The sequence below is a fragment of the Aspergillus udagawae genome (assembly GCF_001078395.1).
Source record: "Aspergillus udagawae IFM 46973 DNA, scaffold_3, whole genome shotgun sequence".
NCBI lineage: Eukaryota > Fungi > Ascomycota > Eurotiomycetes > Eurotiales > Aspergillaceae > Aspergillus > Aspergillus udagawae.
The window spans coordinates 498,957-516,530 of NW_025091266.1; the positions used below are offsets into that span (position 1 = coordinate 498,957).

Genomic DNA, 17,574 nt, shown 5'->3' on the forward strand with positions numbered 1-17,574 from the left:
TACAGTGCCCTTGAGATTCTGTCTCCCTCCTCCAACCGGTTTTGTCTCCTCGACTGTGGAAGTGGCTGAGATGAGACCCAGTTTATCCACTTGTTCCTCGACCCTCTCCCCTGGCCAAGCTTTTCTAAGCTTTGGATAATCTGACCTGCTATTTTGGTCATCAATCAGTACGTACTTATGAATTGGGATTGCCCGTGGAGGGGTGGACCCAATGAGACATAGTCAGCTCTCCATCTCGTCCAGATGACGGACTGACTGGCTGAGAATGTTTTCTCACTCCCTAGCAGGTTGAAGGGCTTTCCTAGTATCCAATCTCAGGATGCTATTATCCGATCCGCTGATGTTGTGGTGCCACTTTTCCATAGCACTCGTACAGAGGAGCAACACTGCTGACAGCCACCCCCTCTTCTCCCCCCTGATGATAATAATGACGGGTCCTCAACGATAGAGCGATCCATCTCTTGGTTCCCGCCCTGTTTTGTTTACTCTGATGATCCGTGCTGATCTCTCAAATTATTAAGATTCTGAAATAGGCAGATAAATATTAATACATTGCTTTCCCCTCCAGCTCCTGCATCTGACGTACTTCCTCTTGCATTCATCATCTGTCCCAAGTACCTGCATCCGCATCTGCATCCGCATATCACCACATAGAAACCCAATATGGTCCACCTTGCCGCGGTCAAGCGCGACAGCGAAAATGTCGAACCTCTCGTTAAACGCGTTGATTCTATCAAGCTCGAAACCACCGAGGATGACGGTTTCTACTCCACTGTGTACGGTACTCGGTTTGCGGCGGAGCAGCTGCCCCAGACTGAGATGCCCGAGAAGGAGATGCCCCGTGAGGTCGCTTACCGTATGATCAAGGACGAGCTTAGTTTGGATGGAAATCCTATGCTCAAGTAGGTTGACTTTTCGAATGATCCTGTGGGTGTGCATAGCTGATTCTCTGTAGTTTGGCTAGTTTTGTCACGACGTACATGGTATGCAAGGCCACACCTACTTGTACGCTGCAGCTAATTCGAGTAGGAAGATGAAGCCGAGAAACTCATGACCGACTCTTTCAGCAAGAATTTTATCGATTACGAAGAATACCCCCAGTCCGCCGAGATCCAGAACCGGTGTGTCAACATGATCGCTCGGCTGTTCAATGCCCCCATCGACAGCGAGGACGAGCACCCCGTCGGGACCTCGACCATTGGCTCTTCCGAGGCCATCATGCTGGGCACGCTGGCCATGAAGAGACGGTGGCAGAACAAGCGCAAGGCCGAGGGCAAAGACCACACCCGCCCTAACATCATTATGAACAGCGCCGTGCAGGTCTGCTGGGAGAAAGCCGCGCGGTACTTTGACGTGGAGGAGCGCTACGTCTACTGTACCGAGGAGCGCTACGTTATTGATCCCAAGCAGGCCGTTGATCTGATCGACGAGAACACCATCGGCATCTGCGCCATCCTGGGAACCACGTACACGGGCGAGTACGAAGACGTCAAGGCGATCAACGATCTCCTGGTCGAGCGCGGCCTGGACATCCCTATCCACGTGGACGCCGCCAGCGGTGGCTTTGTCGTCCCATTTATCCACCCCAACCTGTTGTGGGACTTTCGCCTGGAGAAGGTCGTGTCAATCAACGTGTCCGGCCACAAGTACGGCCTTGTCTACCCCGGCGTGGGCTGGGTCGTCTGGCGATCGCCCGAATACCTGCCCAAGGAGCTGATCTTCAACATCAACTACCTCGGCGCCGAGCAGGCCAGTTTCACCCTCAACTTCTCCAAGGGTGCCTCTCAGGTCATCGGCCAGTATTACCAGATGATCCGACTGGGCAAGCGCGGCTACCGCTCGATCATGGTCAACATCACGCGCATCGCCGACTACCTGGCGCAGCAGCTGGAGCAGCTGGGCTTCATCATCATGAGCCAGCGGCGCGGCCGCGGACTGCCGCTCGTGGCGTTCCGCCTGCCCCCGGACCGCGACGAGCAGTTCGACGAGTTCGCCCTGGCGCATCAGCTGCGCGAGCGGGGGTGGATCGTGCCCGCGTACACGATGGCGCCGCACAGCAACGAGCTGAAGCTGATGCGGGTGGTTGTTCGCGAGGACTTCAGCATGAACCGGTGCGACGCTCTGCTGGCGGATATCAAGCTGGCGCTGAAGACCTTGAGCGATATGGACAAGGCCATGCTGGAGAAGTATACTTTGTAAGTACTGACACCCCTTAACTAACCAGGCTCTACTGACGAGATGTGTCTAGGCATGTGCAAAACCATGCAGTTAACTCGCACAAGTCCAAGCATAACCATTCGCACTACAAGAACGAGAAGCATTCCTTGCAGGGCAAGACCGGGAAGACGCACGGAGTCTGCTAGTCGATTGATACTCGGATCGCGCAGGAAGCGGTAGCTAGTGATACGATACGAATGATACTTTCACTCATTTCTTGACATAGTTACTTGTGTCTACTTCATAAACTAAGCTCTTAGTCTATATCGACTCATGGGCTAATCGTATAATGACCCACCCTGAATGCAACCATGCCCAGGATGCATAAGAGTGCGCGCAGCGGACTATCCATGTACTGCCAACGAGTCATTAGCCTGAAGGCCGAATGGAGACGGGCATGGTCTTATATCTCCATTCCCCGTCTACACAGCCTTAAGCCAAGTAAAACTTTCACTAGAAGCCACCATCAAGACAATATGATCTCCCAACCCGCATCCGAGTCTCTCATCGCCGTCCTCTGCGGCCTGCTAACGCTAAACATTTACGCCCTCCTCCCTCTTCTCATCTCCATCCCTCCACTCTTCGATTTTCTCGTGTCGGCACCGCTCTATGTCCTCTCGCTACAAGGCCTGATCTCGCTAGCCGCCATCCGCCTGTTCTATATCGCTACGCGCCGCCCCTTCCGGCTCGATTGCAGGAAAACTCTCGTCCTGTTGCTCCTGTACGCGGTGTTTCCCGTCCCGAGGCTTGCTATCTGGGTGCTTGATACGGTCGTACCGAGTATCTGTGTACGGAAGGGGTTTTGCAAGGTATGCCGTGTCGATGCCTGCTGGTGTGGGGATAGAGATACTGACAGCAATGTACAAATAGAAATAGGTACGATAGACTCATCGTCTGCCAACTACGGTGCAATTGCTTTCCATTGCTTCGCTTTGCGCGGGGGCAGACGCACGACGGGTCGGAGTGAGTTACGTTATACTAGCAGCTAGAATGGTGAATATCTGTCGGCCTACTGTAATGAGCTCAGTAGTCGTTAATGATAAGTTAAGGTCCTTAAAGGGAGAGATGAAGAGGCAAAGGGAAAGAGTGAGAAAAGCATGAGAGGCTACTATAGGAGGTGACAGGATAGCAGATGGCATTCAACATAGGGCTCAGTACTTGTTTAGGAATACAAAGCTATTTACCCGAGGTAACCTGCCAATACTACCATGGATGCCTCTGCCAAGGGCTTCCCTTTGGTCTTGGAAGAAAAGCAGTTGTACATCCTCATGGAGAATGGTGATGCTGCTGCTGAGTGACGTCATGTATACGAGACTCCGTCGTCGAAGTGATCTGTCGATGAATATTCATTCGCTGTAATTCAGCTTCTCGATAAATATAATCCTACTCAAGCTAAATAGGCCGACTCAACAGTCCCACTATGAAGCGTCTATCCATCGATCCCCGTCAAAATATCCCCCCAATTCGGGATTCGCCGGCTGCTTCTCTTCCAGCAAGTCTTCCCGAGGCGAAAAACATCAAGACAAATCCTGCCCGAGCCGGAGAGGAAAATGCATCGGTTTACTTCGTTGGAACGGCTACAACGATCTTGTCAGTCGCTTCTTGCCGCATATCAATGAGATGCTAATCTGGATAGTGAATGGGAGGGGATGAGGTTGATGACCGATGTCCGTTCATGCTCTGTTAGTACATTGGCACAAACTGACAAGATAGCCAAACTTCCTACATGCGGGAGACCATGTCCATCTTGGTCCTGGGGTGACTGCTACCCGTCGAACCAATCCTGCGGTTGACTTGCACGAACTGCCTCGAATCGACTTGGTTCTTTTATCTCACTATCATGGGTATACTATACTGCCTCTAGCGACCACTTCATCTGGACTGACCATTGCAGAGATCATTTTGATGAAAAGGTCGAGGCATCTCTTCGGCGAGACCTGCCCATCATCACCACCAGCCATGCCAAGTCCATATTGACGTCCAAGGGGGCAGACTCCTTCCAGCAAGTGTTTGATCTCGAGCCATTTGAGCAGATGATGGTCAATGTGAAATCCGACAGCTCGCGAACCAAACAGCCACACATTCGAGTCACCGGAATGCCAGGCAAACACATCCCGACCAACAAGGTCGTGGAGAAATTGAACGAGTTCGCGGCAGCAGTAAGCATTGCCCTGACATGGCAATGACATATGACAATGAATTGACGTGCAAGATTCCCCCCACCAACGGATGGATGGTTGAATTAGGCTATGGCAGCACCCAAACTATGCAAAATGATTTCGATGTGGGCTATCGTATCTACATCTCCGGTGATACGCTGATGGTGGATGAGCTCAAGGAGATCCCACGGCGGTTCGCGGGCCAGAAAATCGACCTGATGCTCATCCATCTTGGAGGCACGACGGTGCCTCATCCGAACATGTGGCCGCTGACGATGATGGTGACGATGGATGCGCAGCAGGGCGTGGAGCTGGTGCGCCTGATCAAGCCTGATCTGACCATTCCGATCCACTATGATGATTACAACGTGTTTGCCAGTCCGCTGGAGGACTTCAAGATAGAGATGCAGAAGGCGGGATTGGCAGGACAAGTGGTGTATCTGGATCGCAAAGAGGCTTACCACTTTCAAGTGAGAGCGACCTGAGCTTCTTAAAATGAAGCTGCGATGATCTCGTTTTGTTGATCCTAGATCTTATTGGACCTTGTCGGATGGATTTAGCCTTGTTCTTTGTGAGCAGCACCTCGTGTTCGGTTGGATTATTTATAGCATCAACAACCAACAACAAATCCAGTGATTAATCTTCCATCGATTTCATTATTCCTCACCGTCGTCTCTCCTCACAATTTCTGTTTACCGTGCGTGGCTGCAGTTGTGTTGTTGTTGTTGATGCTTCATCGCCCCTCTCCTCTCCTCCCCCGCCTCCTTTTCGTCCTCTTTGGACGATCATCGCGTCCATCCCACCACTCTCCATGCCTTTGTTTCGCAAAAAGCACAAATCCCCGTCGCCTGCTGCATCTCCCGCCTTTCGTTCGGTCGAGCAACTGACCGTACCCCCTCCGTCCACCGCTTCGTCGCCTCGTGTTCCTCCTGAAGATCCTGCGTTCTATCAGCGCTTCGCCGACGTACGGCTCCCCACTTCTCCTGCGGATCCGCCAGACAACTCGTATTCTCAACATCATCAACCACAACAACAACACCAGCATCATCATCCCCATCCCCATCCCCATCCTCATCAGCTATATCATCAGACTCATCCCGATCATCAGAACCCTTCGGAACATCCACCATCGTATCAAGCTACAATTACTCGGTCGCAAAGCCAACACTCTCCTACTCTGCTCAACTCGGTACTTGCGACCCCCGCTTTACCAGCTGCTACTCACTTCATCGATGCTGACCCTCGCGACCAGTCCAACGTGGACAGGGCCTCTGAGCAACCGGCTTTGGCCCCCAACGCTCACAATAGCAATAAACAGGATCCGCCACAAAAGTCCCGCAGGAAACTATTCGGCCTACATTCCTCCTCGTCCTCGTCATCGACAGGCTTCTTGGAACGCAGCCTGTCCGTCAAAGGCACTGCCTCGTCGCAATCGTCCCGCCAGCGACGGCATCAGCAACAGCTATCGCTAGACACCCACCGCACGCATCGCGATCGAGATCATCAGAAGAGTAACCGAAATATCAATTACCATTCCTCGTCCGAGACAGTGCCCGAGGACCATGTGGTAGACCCCAACCGGGCCAGCTCACAGTCTCTCCTCATGCAACAGGACACGGCGTCAGCTCATCAGCGACCTCCCCGTTCCCCGCAGCACCCGCCTTCCATTCAGCGATCCAACACCGATCCTAGTCTTATCGAGAAGCTATACAATTCCTCACCTGTCGACTCGGCTTCCAGGCAACCTGTAGACCCTCCCCAAGTCATTTCCAATCAGTCACAGACGCATCTGCAGCCGCAACAATCGCCCGTTTCCCAACTTCAAGTGGAGCCGCCGTTGAGTGCACGACCTCCATCGCGACAGTCCTTGGGGCCGCCCTCTCCGTTGCCCCCATTCTCCCATCAGCCGGATCTGCACCCATCCCCCGGCCACCCGAGCGGCATGGCTTCATTATCCGACCGTCCGGCCGGTCCCCCGCAGACGCAGCCCCAAGGTCATCCGTCCTTCCAAGGTGGCAGTCAGCCGAATGCCACAGAGTCAGGGCGCAGCACGCCCCCTGTCAATTCGAGCAGAAGAGATGATCTGGGGGAGATCGATGTGCGAGCTTTGCTGCAAAAGCATGATGAACTCCGTAAGATTTTACGCCCCCCCGCGCGCCCCAGTTTGACGAGACGTACTGACAGGATTGTAGAGGCCAAGTACTCCAAAGTGAAGCGGTACTATTTCGAGAAAGACGCTCAGGTGCAGCAACTGCAGAATACCGTGGCCCATCAGCGCATGGCGGTGTCCCGAACGGTCCTCGACGACAACGAATATGCAAACCGGTTCGCGCGGCTTGACGGCGCCATCAAGGACCTGGCCTTTTCCATTCGAAGAGACTGGAAGAGCTTGCCCACCTGGTTGGCTGGCCATGTCAATGAGGACGCACACGCGACCGGCATGAAGGAAATGACGGCCATTGGCCGCGCGACGATGAGCCGATGGCTGGTGGAAGAGATCTTTGAGCGGCATTTCCATCCAGCTCTGGAACCGAACTTCAGCATGCAGCTGAAGAGCATCGAGATGAACCTGCGCCGGCAACAGACCAAGACCTACACTGATGAGGATCGGGAGAATGCGATCGCGCGGATCTCCAACTGGCGGCGAACCACATTCGACGGCCTCACGGACTGCCTGCAAGGCAAAGCCGCGGAGGAGAACCGGGCGCAGCTCATCAACCACCTCGTGGAAAAATTCGTCGCGTGCCTGGAGATGAACCTGTGTGAGCCTCCGCCGGCGGGGCTCGAGACCGGCGCACGGATGATCGTGGAGAACGCCGTGGTTATCTCGGAGAAGATCCCGCTGGAGTCGCGCGATATCTGTGTGGAGTATTTCATGCCGGGGACGCTGGTCAACGAGGCCGTCATGAAGATCGAGGGGGGCCTGCCGCCGCTGACGAATGTGAAACAGCCCCCCGAGCTGCCCCCTGCGCGAGGCTCTATCGAGCACGAGGGCGCTCACGATGGGTTTGTCGAGGATGGCGATGGCGAGTCCGTGCCCCCATCGGGCGGTAGCAACTCGATGGATGGGGCATCCGGGGCAGGGTCCACTCCCGGACGAGAACAGCGCATGCGGTCGGTGTTCAACACGTTGATGGGCAAGCGGCCGGTCCCGACAGTCGAGGTGAGCCACGGCGGCAAGGAGATGAAAGAGCCGGTGGAGGAACGAAGCGGCGGCCGGATCCGATTTGCCTCGTTCCTGAGCGCAGAGGTTCGCGGGAGAGGGCCTACGAATGTATTGGTCAAGGCGCCTGTATATTTGATATGACGTATGAAATCACGACCTAATCATGATAATCCTACTGAAGTTCACTTCGTCAACTTAAATCTGAGCCCCCTACACAACTTTAGTTTACATTCTAGTCTGTTGCCCCCAAATTAGAACGGAGGAGGGCTCAGATCCAACCCGTCGACCGTCAACTTAAACGCATCGTTGCGCGAATAGCTCCCCGCAACATCCATATCCAAGCGGCCGCGCTCACAGTCCTCCAGGTCAATCTCGGCGACCAGCAGCCCGTCCCCAACCGCATTCCCATCGGCATCGGTCCCGGCCGCGCGAGCCGTTACTGCAGAGTCGGGCGCATCATCCGCAGAGACCTCCCAGATGGGGCCGGCCAGCACCTCACCGTGGCAGCCGACAATGCACGATCCGCCGCGGCAGATAAAATCATCGCCCTCTGTATATCGCATGTCAGTGATGTTTTACTCCAGTAAGCAAGTGACATACGAGGAACACCGTCAGCTGTAGAAGCAGCAACCGAAGGAGCCGCCACCGGCGCCTCCGTCTCGGACTCCACCTTCTTGTCCGCCTCGGGCCAAACGATCTCATGTGGCCCCTCAGCCGTAATGGAATGCTTCTTGCGGTGCGCCGACGGCCGGGTCTGCGTCTGCACCTGCGCCTGCGTCTGTTGCGTCCCAGGCGGACAGGTCACCCACTCGGGCAACTCGTTATACCTTACGCACTGGTTCGCGGAGAGCACGAACGCGCGGCCCTCGCAGGCAACCGTCCGCATAAGCGGCAGCCAGGTATCGCGGGCGTCGGCCGTGGGGGCAAGATAGATATTGACGTTCTGGGCGTAGAGGCTCTGTCTCAGGAGGGGCATGTAGTTCTCCCAGCAGACGGCTGCAGCAAGTGTCACGGGGACGCCGTTGAGGTGTGTCGTCACGGCCTTGAGGGTGGAGGGCGAGCCTTGTGCCCAGATGAGGCGTTCTGTTCCTGTCTACGATCATCACCCATCACCCGTTAGCATTCCCTTACTCCAATTCAGCAGATAAAAGAAAGAAAAGGACGGGGGAGGTAGGGATAGGATACAGGCATAACCTTCCTCCTCTTCCCCAGACATCCACGAAGGGGATCCACATAAACAACAGCGCAATACAGACTCCCGCCCGCGCGCTCAATAACTCCGACAACGAGAAACACGCCCGTCTCCCTCGCCACGCGCTCCAACTCCTCCCTCGTCCCATCGCCGCGCTCGCTCCGCCCCTCGGCCACAGGCAGCCGGCGATGAACCCAGTCGTCGCCTGCGCCTGCAGGCGTATCGCCTAGATCCACCGCCGAGCGGAAATAGGCCAGGAACTGGTCGCGGCCGTGCGATGCGCGCGAGCCCACCGCGCACCCGAACGAGCAGGTGCGCGGGTATCCGCCCAGATAGGCTTCGGGGAAGAGGAGGAGGTGCACGCCGCGGGTGCGGGCGTGGTGGGCGATGCGGGATAGGGCGGCGACGGTGGCCTGTGTTGTTTTGTGGGTGCGGGCTTGCGCGACTGCGACGGTGATTTTGGAAGGCATCTTTTCTTTCCTTTCTCGTGAGTGGTGGTATCCTTGGCTGAGCTGGGTGTCGATGGAGTTGTGGTGAGGGGAAGGTTTTATACGGATTTGTGAGTCAATGTGGGGTACTGCGTGCGAGGCGGAGCAAAAGCCGAGTCCAGTTGCGGGATCTGGTCTTCAGAAATTGAGTACTCCGTAGTCAGTCGCTTTCCCGGTAGTTAGTCTGCCACTGTAGATATCTCGTGTACAGAGGTAAACGAGGTCAAGATGGTACCTTAGTTTGTGAAGTTGGGTGATGAAACATATGATGACATCATCATCACCATCATGTCACATGTTTCTGCGATGCATCCTGTCCATGTATGTCGATTCATTAACCTATACTTACAGTCTGAGTACTCTAAATACACTTGATGATCCTATGTACCAAATTCTGGATCAAACGGGAAACGATCAACCCGACGCATTCAAATCGCTAGCAAACCATGAATGCAACAAGACCGGGTATACGCGCGCTAGAACAAGCAGCAACAATAAACCGAAATCAGATGCCGAGATAAATCTTGCGATGTGAGAAAATCATTCTTTTCAAATCAAGCACGGAGTCGGGCGTGTCGCCGTCATAGGCCAGCCTAGACCCTCGCACCCACGGCGTTGGCCGCCTGCTGCAACACACGAGGCCAGCGGGAGATAAACTCGACATCGTCCAAAGCCCCCTTGCCCTGGTTGCGCACATACTGCGCGCTAGGGTCAATGCGAGGCTCATAGTCCCAGACGGTCGGAGTGCCCTGGATCAAAGCCGAGTACACCAGACGACGCCGGCGCTGCGACCGCAGCACGTCCTCTCGGATCGCCTTCAGATCCCAGCGGGCGTGCACCTCCTCGGTAAAATGCGCCAGAAGCGTGGCCGGATCGGTGGTCGCAGGCACCGCAGCGGGCAGCTTGGCGGGACTGGGGGTGCGCGGGGGAGTTAGGAACGGGAAGGAAGAATTGCCGCGCTGGGGTACTGGCGACACACGAGGAGTTCCCGACGGCGTGTCAGCCGGTGTCGGTAGCGCTGTAGGCCTGATCTGAACAGGCATGGCAGTCTTGACGGCGAAGGGTTGCGACGGTTCAATTAGCCCTGCAACCAAGTTCACCCTTTCCTCCGGGTCGTTCTCGAGGTCATAAAGCATGGGGGGATCGATCAGCGAATAGACAAACTTCCACCGGCCGCGACGGATCATAACCGTGGGGGACTGAGTGCCCTCAGCCATGTACTCGCCCAGCACCGTGTCGGACTTGACACCCTCCTCGCCAGTGATGTACGGCATCAGCGACACCCCATCTAGTGGAAGCTCCTTGACCAACGGAGCTCCAGCCATTGCGGCAAAGGTTGGCAACAGATCCATGGTCGAGACGTTCTCCGAAACGCGCTTCGGAGCAAAGCGGTTAGGGGCATGCACTATCATGGGCACACGCGCCGAGTTCTCGTACCAGACCATCTTGTACCACAAGCCTCGTTCACCCAACATGTCGCCGTGATCCCCGGTGAAGACAACAATGGTGTCGTCGCGCAGACCGCAGTCCTCCAACACCTTCAGCAGCTTCCCGACATTGGTGTCGACGTAGGTGCAGGCGGCGTAATAGGCGCGGCGCGCAGCCTTGATGCGCTCCTCGGGTATCTCCTTGCCCCACAAGTCAATGCACTTAAGGACCCGCTGCGAGTGGGGATCTTGCTGATCCTGAGGTATCGCAGACGTCTTGGGCAACGGAATGTCCACATCTTCGTACATGTCCCAGAATTCCTTGGTCATCGCGTAGGGGTCATGCGGATGGGTCATAGAGACCGTCAAGCAGAAGGGCTGGTCGGTACGGTGACGGACATGGTCATAAAGATACTGCTTAGACTTGTAGACGACTTCTTCGTCATAGTCGAGCTGGTTGGTGCGCACGACAGGACCTGCCTCCATCACCGACGACATGTTGTGATACCAGTCTGGACGAATATCCTGTTTCAGTTAGTGTTGTGTACTACCAGCACGGCGCAAAGGCAACTCACCGGCTCGTCCCAATTGACTGACCAGCCATAGTCACCGGGGTAAATGTCGCTGGTCAGTCGCTGCTCATAGCCATGCAGCTGATCCGGGCCACAAAAGTGCATTTTGCCAGCTAAAGCGGTATGATAGCCTTCGCGGCGTAAATAATGGGCGTATGTAGGGATGTCGGCGGGTAGGTCTGAGGCATTGTCGTAGGCGCCAATCTTGGACGGGAGCTGACCGGTCACCATGACGAAGCGCGAGGGAGCACACAGCGGGGAGTTGCAGTATGCGGAATCAAACACCACCCCTTCCCGAGCCAGACGGTCCAAATTGGGAGTCTTGATAGGAGAGTTTTTGTCATGAAAGGCCAGAAGGGGGGCGGCCATCTGGTCCGCCATAATGTAGAGGATGTTGGGCTTCTTGGCCGCCATGGTGTGGTGTCGTCGTAGTCTCAATCACTATGAAAGGGTTGAAGGATAGTAGACTAGACAGACTAGACGAGAGCTCAAAGATAAAATTAAGCTAGAATCAAGATATACGCAGGAATTACAGGACAGAAAGGGAGTGGGGAGATGGGAGGAAGCCGAGCATGGAGATGGAAGAGGAAGAGGACAAAGACGAAGAGGAACGGGAAAGATGGCTAGATATAGGAAATGAGTCCAATGGTCCGGAGAGTAAGTGGAGCAAAGATGAACAGTCAACAATCAAACAATTTATTATTGACAAACATACAGAGAGTGAAGAGGAAGAGGAAGAGAGAAACTAATGGAAGGGAAAAAAGAAAAAGGGAGAGAGCAAAAAAAGGCAGGAAGAAAAAGAAAAATGAAGGGTTTAAGCAGTTAGGAGACTTCCCCGTTAATTGTTAGATTGCATATCCCCGTGAATTGTCTCTCTTGGTGTCCAATCACAGCACAGGGTTTATAGTAATTCTGATAAAGTTGCCGGACTAGCTGGAGAAGAATGCGCGCTAGTAAAATATACATAGCAATACAGCACACTAACTGCCACTAGAACATCTACAGATGATGATAGCCCCAAGATACAAGTGGGACAATAGTAGTCGAGATGCAAGACGGAGTGACAGAGATACATCATCTACAACACCATTTCGCAGGATGAAACCAGAACTGAATGAGACTGAGCGCTGGAGGATTTCACCCCCAGTCCGCAGCAATTGAACCATCGGCGGGGACGATGGTGTGATATCCGCTGCTTCTGACTCGAGCGTCGGAGGTTGGTTCCAGTGTCGGATTCCGAACTTACGGCGTACAGTCCTCTGGAGTCTCAAGGAGTCTCCTGAAGATCACTTGGCCTTCGTAATGCTCGATGCCCCTTTCTTCATGGCCATTACTCGCAAAAATAAAGTCTCTTGTGATGAATCAATCCCATCCTCAGAGGAATTGATGCGTTGTTCATGGGAGTCATATAGGTCGCGTGGGTCTAGAGTGAATGGACTCGATTACCCATCATAGAAAAGGATTCCGGAACACCAATGACCATCACTAGCACTGATAAGATGACTAAGTGGTTCTTGTATGATTTGCCACGCAGGCTCCGTCACATTTGTTTCCAAGAGTTCTCCCTCATGGTTGGGATATTCTTGCGTCTTCCATACCTCTTATCCTGGTTTATAACTCAATTTCTTACTCTCACAGTCACCTTCGAAAGCTCCAATCGAGGGGTCTGATTTTGAGTGGATTATCTACACTCTGGAGCAACCGGCTTCTGAGCTAGGAGCCGCCTATCAAGGGAATTAACCTAGATGAGTATAGCGGCTATTTGTCTTTCAACGCTAAATAAGAAACAAAATATTATTGGTCGCGTGATGTAGTGATTGCCGGATCCCGATAGACCCACATGCTTATCACACGAGCAGCACTTCTCAATTTGGAGGTCAGCTGATAGCTTTGTTACCAGTGTATTGCACTGATACACGATTGATACGCTTCTACCAAGGTCTCCAAGGGACATAAATGATCGAAACTGACAAGGCAACTAGATAGAAGAAAGTATATGGTAGACAGTGGCAATCCAGGCCAAAGGCGCAAGCTTACATCCCTATAGCCAATTCTGTCTCACATCCATCGCGAAAGTCAATCTGACTGTACACCTAGCAGCCTTACGTACCATCCCAGTCCGGGGGTCCCGCCAAAATTCCCCATCCGGAGCAACAATGGCATCATCGTCCCCTCCTCCTATCACACGCCTCTCTCCACACTTCTCCTGAAGATCGCCCGTTTCACAGATATGCAAGGTTTCTGGAAGATCTACGGAATGAACTTGCTTTTTTGCGGAGACAATATTACGAGTTCTCTTCGGAGTTAAAAAAAACCACCACAGTATGCGAGTATGGGTATGACATAGAACAAGACGCGCAGCCAATTCTAAAGTAGTGTAGCAAATACTTTCCTTGCAGGAGTGAACGTGCCCGTCATCTCTTGGCCTTGGACAATGGCGACTCCATATGAGCAATCTTCTCACCTGAGCACGCAATCAAGGAGCCTTCCGGATGACGTAGTCCGTTCCGTTTGCATGGACTATCTATCCACAGTACGCCTTCCCCAGCGGTGTGTGATAGTGATCACTGATGTATGCAATCTCTGAGTGTGTTTCATATTACTGTAGCCTGTTCTCCAATATATTACCTCTAGACTACTTTTACTTCTAGGCAGCCATTAAGCTTGGCGTCGAGGGCAGTACTTTTACTCTGCCAAGATGAGCGGAATGCTTGCTGTACAACGTTGAGGTCTTGGCATAGGGCTACTCAGTGAGGAACCTGGATTGCATCTGAATAGGACTTGTCATGTTGGGCTTCAACGCAAGGGATATGGATTAGATTGGTGTTTGTGCCACAGCAGCGGTCCGATGACTGAATGGCTATGCCGAGGCGCAACCACTTGCGAAATGAACAGATTCAATTGAGGGATCGCTAACCAGCAAGACCGATGGGGACCACGATTTAGCTCTCATGAAATGTGAAACTACGTACGTCTAATCCTCGTTATAGTTGACGAGTACCAACGGAAACAGCCAACAAGTCGCCGACTTGAGACGACGCTACGATCAATGAAGAAAAGAAACGTATGTACCGTGTTTGTTATGCCAGACGAGCTGACATTGGACTTTGCATGCAATTGAACGCTAATCAAAATATACTTATCGATTCAGTTCAGAGAAATCAAGGGCGCAGGGCAACTTGTTACAAGCTTATTTCTACAAGGAAGCGCCTGCAGATTGACTATAAACTATATGATGTCAAATCAATCGATCTTGATCGAACTGTATCGCAGTTAGCCCATTCTAATATACTCGAAGGGGTCATCATACCCGTAGATACGCCGGATGAAGGTATATGCCGTCAGGAATCCAACGGTTCCTGTCAGCAAGCCGTACACCGCACAAGCCAGGAAGCTGTAGCTGAAGAAGAGCAGGCTCGATACGAAGCCTGTGATGTGGAGGTGGAAGAAGTAGTACCAAATGCAGTAAGCAAACACCCAGAAGGCGCTGCTTCCACCAGTGAGGAAGCTCTGCCACCACCAGTGATAATTCTACTGCGGTTAGCCTTCATGATACACAAAATAAAGGCGGAGTCGCCTACCTCAGCACAGAGCTGGCTGTGCGTTGCGATAATGGTCACTTCGCTCACTGTGATAATGACAATCGTCGATACAGCGCTCAGGAAGCCGAAAACATAGTAATAGCCACTCTTGTCCTGCCACAAATTCTTGAACACAAAGAGTAGTTCAATGAACAGAACAGCAAATGGAGGTAACCCGGTGAGGGCAGCTCCCTGAATGCTATGCAAGTACCACGGTTGAGGCGGAATCTGGCGCGCGATCGAGTTCGTCTTGGTCGGGTGTTCCCACGGTTTCGCTCGCACGAAGCCGTACCAGCTGCCAAGGTATACCAGAGGAACTTGAATGAGAAGCCATAACGCAAGCAGACCGACCAATGTGCCGAAAGGAATGGCCGTACTCGATGCTTGTGCCCAGACAAACAGATTCAGGATGAAGATGAGGCAAAAGATCAATCCGGGGAAGAAAAGAGCTGTCTAGGGGGACTGTCAGTCGGAGTCAGAAGGAAACGGCAGGTCAACTTACGATGAGGGTATTCTTTCGCCAATGGACACCTCCAAAAGTCTTGTACAATCTCCCAGAGAAATATCCGGAGAAAAGGCCGGCAAATACGAACAACCCCATGCCCACACTGACAAATCCACCTCGGAAACTGGGATTTAACACACCCAAGCAACTGAGGATCAACAGCCCAGAAAACATGAAGAAGAGCTGCATGCCTGAGCCCACCAATGGCGCTAGCAGACCGCTATACTCGGGCACCCGGAAAACGTCTCCATGGAGGAGCTTCCACCCGCTCACATCTTCCAGAGCTTCCTCATCAGACGATCCGTCGGCATCCCGCTCAACATCCATGCGTTGATCCAGGAGCCCTTCTCCTTTCTTCTCAGCCGACTTGGAGCGAAATTTAATCTTACCGTCCTCCATAGCGCCGTCTCCCCGTCCCTTGATATCTCCTTGCGCCGTCCGACCCCAGATCACATAGACCGCCACACCGAGCACACCCGATATGATCAAAGAGTTCAGAACCGCCAGCCAATGCGTCATCGAACTTTCGCCTTGAATGTTGAAGTAAAGGTCCCAGCGATTCGACCACTCGATATCAGGCTCTTCTTTAAAGTAGACTGAATAACTGTATGGGATCTTCAGCGTGGAACCATCGTCTATCTCATCATCCTCCCTGGGAAGGTACGAGGATTCAGGATACATCTGCTTCAGCCTCGACAGATTAGGAGGGATGTATAGTTCCAGACCCTCGTGTTTGCCATGCACTTCTTTAGGACATCCGTCTTCCTCATAATCGCCGGCCGTAATGCTCTTCGGATAGATCTCAAAACCAACCACCACCTTTCCTCCTTCCGGAGCACTCCGCCAGCGAATGACTATATTGAAATGATTGTTGATGAAATAACGTGGCTTGCCGGTGCCGGGTGAAAAGTCCAGGTCCCCAATCTTGAATCCGGTGGCATAGTATTTGCGGCTACGGTCAACCGTAACAAAACTCGTTGCTCCAGGCAAATTGTCCGCAATCCATTCAGCCACATATCCTTCACTGATCAGTTGTCGGCCCCATTTTACGTCCTTCCGGCCCACCTCCACCGTACAGAGTTTCTGGCATTCCACATTCCTGCCCATATGAAGCTCGAAATCCGAGGTCATGATGCGATCGCCGCGGAGGATCTCTCCCAGGTTGAGCGAGACACTCTTTCCTGAGCCGAATGGCGAGCCACCGTGGCTCTTCCCACTTGGCGGACACACGAACGGAAGATCAAAGTAGGCATACTGTAGCTGCGTGTGGTCGGAGAAGATCTTGTTGACGAGGAGCGGAATGGGTTCGTCGTCGTTATAGCGCGTGACGGAGTAACCTACAGAGTAAGATGGGACATAAGCTCGTGTACAAAGAAATTTCCGTCAACGGCGAGCCTACCTGGTATGTAGAACGCGCAAGCGTGGGAGACGAATAACAGCCATATTGTCCATTGGCGAGGACATAACACCGATCGAAATTTCATCATCTACGCAGCGGCAAAACGACTCTCTCAAGGCGAAGATCACAGCTAGATATCACACAAACACGCACAAGTAATCGGTTGGATGATATCGGTCGTGCGGGACAAGTCCGATGGTTGACAAGTTACAGGTGGGCTAGCCGGCTGCCCTTGACGCACTCCGAATCCAGCAACAAGCTTTGTCCGAGATAGATTAAACAGTATATCTTCTGTATCAATGCGTGCAGCCTCTGAGGGGAGTATCGCAAAGCCTCGCAAAGGAAAACGGAAATACGGATGATGGGAAGAAGGAGGTGATTGTCAATGTGAGAGATGTGGCACCGAGTCGTCGGAATGCCACCGAGTAGCGACGGGAATTGCGCGATTTCAAAGCCCAGCTTATAATAACGAAAGGAACGGCAGATAACGCCTTGTGAAAGAAAGATCAAGCATGAGGACGGGGAAGGGATGACTCGATTGTTGGAGAGAAAGTAACAATAACAAAGAGAACTACAGATAAAGGCCAGAACATGGGAGTAGAGGAGGGCATCCAGAATAGGCTTAGCTTCCATTCTTCAAGTGGATACCCATCAACTATGAATAAACCATGCACAACGTACACATCGTCATGTCTGAAATTCATCGCGATATGGGGTCTTGACCAAGCTTGCTTCAATATGCATCTTCAACAACTGCATGAGAGATTATGACCATACACAAACAAATCAGGAAATCTATCGTGTCTACCGTCTTATCTGGAGACTGAAGTTGAAAAGTTACAATAAGCTCAAACGGTCGCCTATCAGG

At 52.9% G+C, this 17,574-nt stretch overlaps 7 protein-coding genes across 7 annotated transcripts; 4 read left to right on the forward strand and 3 right to left on the reverse strand.

The window, feature by feature from the left end:
- Nucleotides 1-663: 663 nt before the first annotated feature.
- Aud_004031 (glutamate decarboxylase) lies at nucleotides 664-2,363 on the forward strand (the record flags this gene model as incomplete). The annotated part of the gene is made up of 4 exons (XM_043288975.1): nucleotides 664-902; nucleotides 956-983; nucleotides 1,030-2,195; nucleotides 2,249-2,363. The coding sequence occupies 4 exons, from the start codon at nucleotides 664-666 to the stop codon at nucleotides 2,361-2,363; spliced, it is 1,548 nt and encodes a 515-aa protein (XP_043144910.1).
- A 330-nt stretch (nucleotides 2,364-2,693) lies between these two features.
- Aud_004032 (uncharacterized protein) lies at nucleotides 2,694-3,093 on the forward strand (the record flags this gene model as incomplete). Its single annotated transcript, XM_043288976.1, has 2 exons — nucleotides 2,694-3,026; nucleotides 3,088-3,093. The coding sequence occupies 2 exons, from the start codon at nucleotides 2,694-2,696 to the stop codon at nucleotides 3,091-3,093; spliced, it is 339 nt and encodes a 112-aa protein (XP_043144911.1).
- A 544-nt stretch (nucleotides 3,094-3,637) lies between these two features.
- On the forward strand, nucleotides 3,638-4,861 carry Aud_004033 (MBL fold metallo-hydrolase; the record flags this gene model as incomplete). The annotated part of the gene is made up of 5 exons (XM_043288977.1): nucleotides 3,638-3,807; nucleotides 3,854-3,884; nucleotides 3,931-4,061; nucleotides 4,112-4,376; nucleotides 4,430-4,861. 5 exons carry the CDS (start codon nucleotides 3,638-3,640, stop codon nucleotides 4,859-4,861), a joined length of 1,029 nt encoding a protein of 342 aa, XP_043144912.1.
- Nucleotides 4,862-5,187: 326 nt separating this feature from the next.
- Aud_004034 (uncharacterized protein) lies at nucleotides 5,188-7,683 on the forward strand (the record flags this gene model as incomplete). The annotated part of the gene is made up of 2 exons (XM_043288978.1): nucleotides 5,188-6,508; nucleotides 6,569-7,683. 2 exons carry the CDS (start codon nucleotides 5,188-5,190, stop codon nucleotides 7,681-7,683), a joined length of 2,436 nt encoding a protein of 811 aa, XP_043144913.1.
- A 110-nt stretch (nucleotides 7,684-7,793) lies between these two features.
- Aud_004035 (nitrilase) lies at nucleotides 7,794-9,204 on the reverse strand (the record flags this gene model as incomplete). Its single annotated transcript, XM_043288979.1, has 3 exons — nucleotides 7,794-8,092; nucleotides 8,143-8,635; nucleotides 8,728-9,204. The coding sequence occupies 3 exons, from the start codon at nucleotides 9,202-9,204 to the stop codon at nucleotides 7,794-7,796; spliced, it is 1,269 nt and encodes a 422-aa protein (XP_043144914.1).
- A 611-nt stretch (nucleotides 9,205-9,815) lies between these two features.
- On the reverse strand, nucleotides 9,816-11,635 carry Aud_004036 (putative choline sulfatase; the record flags this gene model as incomplete). The annotated part of the gene is made up of 2 exons (XM_043288980.1): nucleotides 9,816-11,174; nucleotides 11,225-11,635. 2 exons carry the CDS (start codon nucleotides 11,633-11,635, stop codon nucleotides 9,816-9,818), a joined length of 1,770 nt encoding a protein of 589 aa, XP_043144915.1.
- Nucleotides 11,636-14,464: 2,829 nt separating this feature from the next.
- On the reverse strand, nucleotides 14,465-16,791 carry Aud_004037 (transmembrane 9 family protein; the record flags this gene model as incomplete). The annotated part of the gene is made up of 5 exons (XM_043288981.1): nucleotides 14,465-14,483; nucleotides 14,532-14,752; nucleotides 14,803-15,255; nucleotides 15,305-16,644; nucleotides 16,707-16,791. 5 exons carry the CDS (start codon nucleotides 16,789-16,791, stop codon nucleotides 14,465-14,467), a joined length of 2,118 nt encoding a protein of 705 aa, XP_043144916.1.
- Between the last annotated feature and the right edge of the window lie 783 nt (nucleotides 16,792-17,574).